Here is a 7,610-nt window from a genome sequence, read left to right on the forward strand (position 1 = left end):
ATTCATCTTACAAAGGAAAAAAACTTATCTTTAATCAAATATTGTAGAATGGATCCACCTGCTCAGCGAACAAGAATGCTTGGTAATCTTTGAAACCTCATAGCGGTTATAACTGATCGCTAACCAGTTGTTAAACCTACCAAAAGACTAACACTTCCCTAAACAAGATTTTGTAGAAACTGTAACGACGAAAAGGAAGTTGAAACAATAGAACACCTTCTCTGTCAATGCCCCGCTTTTGATGAAAGAGTTTTCTCATCGAACACTCATAGACAACTCCTGTTTATCAGAATGTGACTTAGTTAAGATCAACGTTTCTATTAGAGGAACCAATTTGGCTTGAGGGCAATGTAGATCAGTGAGATTAGGAATAATTGGTGCGATCATTAGAAGGTTTCACAATGGCAGCTTTTATTGGAACCTTATTAACTTAACTTTGGAATATCTAAATAAGATTTGATTTAGAGATAAACAAGAATAACATAATAAGTTTTGAGAGTTTACTTGGGCTTGGTTTTTGTCTCTCCATTGAAGGGAAAATCGGTCAAACTTAAGCGATTAAAGTCTAGTCCAAATAACGGCTCCACAAAGAGGTAGAAGTTGAAAATTTGCACAAATATTTCACAATAAAATCATGTAGGGGTAAACGGAACTCATCCGCCCATATATCTTGAGTCCCCCTCGGTGCACGTTTCCTTGAAGAAAACTCGCTACTAATACCTCTAGTCTGCCTGGACTATAAACTGGTGATAATCAAATGTTTCTTCGGCCTTTCCTTGGAATGATTTGACATGGGGTCTAACCAGAGTACCATATAATCTTGCACTACGGGTGGCCGTTTACTCACAGGACTTAGTCTGTGGTCTGAGAATGGAACTGATGTAATTGGTGAACGATCGGGAAAGACTCCTCTGCCCGACAGGAGACTAGTACTGATTTAGTAGACCTTTTACTGCAGGCAAGTTCTCGGTGCTGTTGCCATCTCAACAGGATTCATATTGTTTCATGCTACGCGACTTATGGTTAAGGTCTACCACTTAACTTGTCTGGGCAGTTATTGGGTTCTAATTGACTTTGGAAATTTCTACATACTTTGTCACATTATCTGATTTATTGGCTGGATATTCGGCTGTTGTCGAATCAACAGAGCGCGGTCTTTAAGAGGGTAAGACTGGAATGGGTCATTAGTTGATGAGGATTGCATTTTAAATAATGCAATCTTTCATGATATCATAAGGGTGGTCACCTTCCGGTATACCGGACGATTGATTTCACCTGATGTTGGGGTAGTCGCCCCTTCTATTGACTTTAGACCAGTGATTGCTTTTTCCTTGTCGGGATTTACATTGGGATTGATCCCATGCTGCCTGTCATTCCGCAACGGGGCCACTATGGCAAGAGATTAGATAGCTCGAGTTCTTCAGCAAAGTGCTTGTACATGGACCGGCTCAGCCATGTACAAAGATTACCACCTTAGTTATTCGTAGAAGGAATGAAAAAGACCACCATGAAATAAGGCCGTCAAGGCACTCGACATTCGTATAGCCTGAGTGAGTCTGTCGTATGTTGTTCTCTTATGAATGTGTCGAATAAATGAGACGTATACAAGTGATACCATTGAACTTTCATTCCTTGTCCAGGTATATTCAGAGTAAACTCTGTTCACACCAGATTTATCACAGTGTGTCACTGTGAGTAAGAACTAAGTCACAGCTTAGCACCTAGAGACGTACCTCGGTCTACCGGTTAGGTCTCTAGGTGTTGTTGCCGACTCAACAGAGGCCGTCCCACCTGCGTGGTTGTAAACGGAAGTTATGCTTTTGCATCTCGGAAATTAAGCAACGGGACAGCAATGGTCTGAGATTAGACTGCTCAAGTACCTGAGCAAAGTGCACGTATACTGGAGCGAGAATTCCATATACGTAAATAGCCACCTTCGTGTAAGAAGCACAATGGGGCGGTGGTGAGTCATCACAAAAGTTCACCCAGTGCTTGAAAAAAGATCACCCTGAAATAGAGGCCTTCAAGGCAGGTGTTCACTTAAAGCACTTCGACATTAACCCCGTGGAGGAGTGACTGTGGGTCTAAGCATTAGAAATGAGTTGATATCAAGTGTATATGCTACGCGTTGGATATAGGGGTATGTGGGCCTCACTCATGCGTATACCTAGAGTGAGTAAAAACTCAAGCAGTAACTACTTAGAGAAATAGTTGTACCAATGTGAGGATCTTTCTAAAATTTTGTTTCTTGATGAGAAATACTTGATAAAGATCCGAAAATATTTCTCTATGAATGATATCACTCAAAATAACCTTAAAGTTTTTTTCACCCATGTTCAAAAATGTCCAAATATTTCAAACTCAAGATCTTTAAAAAAACGCCTAAACAATTATATACTAAAGCTTTTATGATTGATATCTAAAGGTAAGTAGTACTCGTAACATAACAACACAAGCCGTCAGCAGTTTAAGTTTCTATTTGTACTTCCGACATCCATCAAAATGTCCATCAAGTTGATTGATTTGTTATTACTGTTATCATTTAATAGTTTTAACAGGTATAACTAGCAACTGTTGTTTAGAATAGTTTAATGCTTATCAGCAAATAATTTGATTGATTGTAGAGTGTCAAGAAAACACTTAAGTTATGAAGAGTTTAGTAGCCTTAGGAAAATGCTAATGGTCCCCCCTTTAATGAATTAATACAGGGTATAAATTAATTTTTCAAAAAATGATTTTTTGTATTTTTTTTATATATATTTTTAAATATAATTTATAAGTTGTTTTTTGTGGATTTTCATACATAAATGAAACATTTTTGTATTATTTGTTTTTGTTTTTTTAGTTGTAGCAAATCTAAGTATTACAAACTACATAAATTACACATTTAACTTATGAACTAAATAACTAAAGGATTTTTTTTTATTATTTATATTTTGTTTTTATTTTTTTTTTAATTATAATAAAATTAAAACAGTAAAAGTTAATAAAAATTTTAAACCATAAAATTATAATATTTAAAAACAATTTTTCTTTTTTTCTTCAAAAATTTTTTTTAGCAACAAAATTATGGAAGTTTTAGGATTTTATTTTTTTAACTTGGAATTTAATAATGCTTTGGCTGCTTTAAAAAATAATAATAATAATAAAATTATTAAGAAAAATTTTAGTATTTTTAAATAATTTTTTTTTTTTTGGGAGGGGGTGTCAAAGAAAATTTAATATTAAAATTTAATAATTATTAATTAAAACTAACAAACTAGCGCTCAACTACAATTTAGTATCACAGTATAACTTATCGGTTTTCTTGCTTAAGTAAAGATGTTGTTAAAATCTTTTAACCGATTTGACTTATGGGCTCATTTCCTTCTGCAGCCTATGAGTTAAAAACTTGGTTTCTTTTTTTTTATCTCTCAGTATCAGGGCCTCTCTTTTGGGGTAGTTTTTCTTTTTGTTCTGGCTTTCTTTTTGGTATTTTTTTCATGAGATGGTTGTGTTTTTGTTCTTTACTACAAAGATCACGTTATTCTTTAAGAACTCAGCCTTTGGACTTATTGATGTACGGCAGCGGAACCAATACGTTGACCATACATGGCATATGGTGAGTAATAAGGACCCAAAGCAGCTGCAGCCGCAGCAGCAGCAGGATTAAAACCACCAGGACCACCAAACGGAGAGGGACCACCGGCCGCTAAAGCACTGGGAGGCTTAGCATAGGGATGATACCGGGCGGCGGCAGCAGCAGCAGACATGGGACTTAGAGGAGGAGTAGGATAACCACCTCTTAAGGCCGAAGGAGGAAATAGAGAACCCAACAACGATTGAGCTTGTGATTGGGCTAAAGCGGCGGCAGCAGCAGCAGGATCTGAGAGATTACCGGTATGGGTTCTGAGATGACTGAAGAGCTCATCGGAAGTCTGGAAACGTTTGCCACAATAAGCATCACCCACCACCCAACTGCAGACATAGGGAGCTGAACGGGCAGCAGCAGCACTGGCAGCGGCGGCAGCAGCAGCTTGTGAATAAGGATGACCTGGTGGTAGACCAGCTCCTCCCATCATAGCAGCCATGCCATATTTCTGATGTTCACACTGTGTACAACCGGCGGGACAAGGAGCACCCATTAGCATTTGTTGTGTATGAGCCGAATAGGGACAGCCAGGGCAATAGGGATCTTTACAAACGGGCACTATGGCTTCACCACCAGCAGGAGTCTTGATACGTTGATAGCTAATATAAGGGTTGGGTTGAGCACCAGCGGGACCATTGGGATTGCCAGGATAACCACCATTGGCGGCAGCAGCAGCCAACATGGCGGCATGATGATGAGCAAAACCATTAGAAGCGAAGGGAGGACGGAAGGCAGGATTGGCAGCAGCATGCTGTTCCATGCCAGGAGGACAGCATAAGGCGGACAAGGGATTAAAACCATAAGGACCACCAGCCGCTTTATAGGCGGCAGCAGCAGCAGCAGCCGCTTGAGCCATACTGCTCATTTCTTTGGGATGTTGGGCCGAACCGTTGGCATTATTTAAAACCTCCATGCCAGATCTGACAATAGGACTGGCACCTCTCTGAGAAGAATGTGAGCCCGAAGGTGACACCGTTTTACGACTATTATCATGAGGTGTTGAAGAGCCCGCAGTTAAATCTTGTGTTTTATTTAAACCATTATCGGGTGTTGAGTTAGACTTATTGCGTGATGGCACTCTAGTATTATCGCCATTATGTGATGATGACTTAGAGCTGGGACGCTGCTGTAAATCTTCTGTACTGGCTGAGGATTTGAAAGAGTTGACATTTTGCTGGGACAGAACATTGGTTTCGTAGGGTTTAAAGGCCAATTTGATTTCTGTATTAGTGGGTGTAGTCGATTTGGGTGATTTAGCTTGTGTGGGAGATTTAGCTGAACCCGTTTCGGAGCTTACACTTGACGAAGACGATGAGGCTGATGAACTGGAACCGGATTTTTTATTCTTATCCATAGAAAGTATAGGCTTGACGGCCGAAGAATCAGCACCAATTTGTGAACAGGTTTGAGCCAATAGGGCGAGAGGAGATTTTTTGGCGTCCATCTAAAATTTGATAGAAAAGAAGGGAAAATTTTGAACATAAGTAAGGGAGTTTAAGAAGAATATATAAAGATGAAAGATTTAAGAAATTGTCTAGAGGAAAAATGTTTGGTTTTTTAGGGAATTTTTAAGTTTAAAATTGTTTTTTGAATTTGGTTTTAATTTCTCAAGTTTTCAAATTTAAAATAAAAGCAAAATTTTTTAGAAATTGTAAATTTTTTTAATACTTTTTTTGAAATTTTGTCTTTCTTTAAGTTTTAGAAACTGTGGAATTTACTTTGCCGTCGGTAGTTTTTGGTTTAGTTAAAATTGAAATATTGTCTTTGAAATTTTGTAAAAATCTAAGAAAATTTTTAAAAAGCTTGCAAGACTCTTATCATATTTTAACATATTGAAAAGAAATTTGTTAAAAATTTTGATTTCTTAAAGAAATTTTATATATTTTTAAGGAAAATTTTGTTTTTTAACAAAACATTTATGTTTTGACTTTTTGAAAATTTTCTTCAATCTCTAGATATTTGAAAATTTTGAATGTTTTTGTTGGAAATTTTTAATTTTGAAATTGAAATAGTTATTTTTAAATGTTATATTAAGTTTTTTTATGCAAAATTTAAAAAAAAAACTAATTTTTTAAATAATTTTTTTTTTTTTTTTGGGAAAAATTTTGAAATTTTTTGGAGGAATTTTTTTTTGGAAATTTTTGGGGAAAATTTTTTTGAAATTTGTTGTTTTGTTTTCTTATTTTAACAAAGTTCGAGTTAAAACTTATTTCTTTTAAAAATTTTATTTTTCGAAATAATTTTCAAATTTTGAAACCAAAATTTTTCATTAAAACAAAAATTTGTTTAAGAAAATTTTAAAATTAAGAACATTTGTTTAAAATTTTACTTTTCTTGGTTAAAATTTAATATTTATAGGTTTTCAAAATTAAAAATTCAATTTTCAGTTTTGAGTTGTTTAGATTTTGTAGCGAAATTTTTTTGAACATTTATTTTAAAATTTTTTCAAAATTTTAAAGTTTTTACTTTTTGTTTCCCAAACCTAAAGGTTTTAACAGTTTACAAATTTCTATTTCTTAGTTTTTATAAAATATCTAAAATATTTCAGAATTTTTCCTTTTGGTTTTAAAAATTTTATTTTGAAAATTTTCTTCTGTGATTTTGGAATTTTCTTTTTTTGCTTAAAGAAGTTCTTTTTAGACAAAATTTCTTTTAGTGTTTTTAACACAAAATTTTGAACCAATTTCTTTCCTTTTTTTCAAACTTTTCTAGATTTAATTATTAAAAAAAAATACTAACCGCTGTGGGCAATGGTGCCAAATAATCTGGTTGTAAATATTGGTTATTACCGATGGTAACAACACCACCGCCACCTTCTAAAACCACCATAATGCTGGAGTTTTTTTTTAGTATTAAAGGTTTTTATAAAAAAAAATTTTATAACTGGATAAAATGTTGGGAGCAGCTACTAATCCACAAAGTAAGGTAATCCACAATATGTTGTTGTTTAAAGAATTTAAAAAAAATTCCTTATGATTTTGAAAATATTTGTTAAACACAAATTTTGTTATAAATTGTTAACAGCATAACCACTTTTAAGAAATTTTTTTAAAAAAAATTTCTATATTTTTTTTTAAATAATTTTTAAGCACTTTGTATTTTAATTTCTTTTATTTTAAAGAAATTTTGTATGTTTTTTTTATAATATTTTTAATTGTTTTAAATATTTTGCATTTTTTTTTCAAAAATATTTATTTGTTTTAATATTTTCAGTGATTAAAATTTTTCTTATATTTTTTTTTTTTCAATATTCTTATTTATTTTTTTCTTCCGAATACGTCTGAACGCTACGAAAGCTAAACTCGAACTGATTTCAAATGTCTGGCACACTAGAGTACTTTGCCTCAAACAGAATTTATTTTACTTTTTACGTTTTACCTCTAAAACACCACTTTTATGGGAACTCACACTCATTTGTCTTACTCTCTGGCTCTTTTTGCTATACTCTCTATATTTAACTCTCTGCTACTCTTTTGTGTTTATAATACATACTCATACTAATGCCTGAGTTTAGTATCTTAACTCAGTAGTGTATGTCTAATATATCACTGCCGTTAGACAGGGATAAAAAACAATGGCTGCCTGGTAAACATGACAAGAGTAATTTTTAAATATGGCGTCTTTATTAACCAATCATTAAGCATGCGCCTTAAAGAAAATCTTTGATGTTTTACCGTCTTAAGGAAAAGGCACGTCTAGTCTAGCATTACTTAAATGCCTAGCAAACAGGTTTTTCTGTAAAAAAGAGCTAAGCTATTAACTAAACAAGAGAGCAATACTCTTTTCATATACATTTTCTCCCATTAAACACTCTTCTCTGAGTTTTTTAACAAATTTACCACTCTTTTTTGAATCATCCAATCAGCTAACAGCATTTGTTTTAGAAACCCCTTTGGCAACTCTTGTTTTTAGGTTTACCTTAGCGCTTTAATACTCAAAGAGCAACTGGTAGCTGTTGCTAAACAAATGAGTATTTTAC

The 7,610-nt window shown here is 34.0% G+C and overlaps 1 protein-coding gene across 1 annotated transcript; it reads right to left on the minus strand.

Annotated features, from left to right (window-relative positions):
* Window positions 1–3,390: 3,390 nt before the first annotated feature.
* On the minus strand, window positions 3,391–6,951 carry LOC119609734 (zinc finger protein Noc). The gene is made up of 2 exons (XM_037964631.1): window positions 6,371–6,951; window positions 3,391–5,075 (listed from the first exon to the last, which is right to left on the minus strand). The coding sequence occupies exons 1-2, from the start codon at window positions 6,458–6,460 to the stop codon at window positions 3,552–3,554; spliced, it is 1,614 nt and encodes a 537-aa protein (XP_037820559.1). The 5' UTR covers window positions 6,461–6,951; the 3' UTR covers window positions 3,391–3,551.
* Between the last annotated feature and the right edge of the window lie 659 nt (window positions 6,952–7,610).

Source organism: Lucilia sericata, unplaced genomic scaffold (assembly GCF_015586225.1).
Source record: "Lucilia sericata isolate MDLA Ls3-8-SP2 unplaced genomic scaffold, ASM1558622v1 Contig001050F_arrow, whole genome shotgun sequence".
Taxonomy (NCBI): domain Eukaryota; kingdom Metazoa; phylum Arthropoda; class Insecta; order Diptera; family Calliphoridae; genus Lucilia; species Lucilia sericata.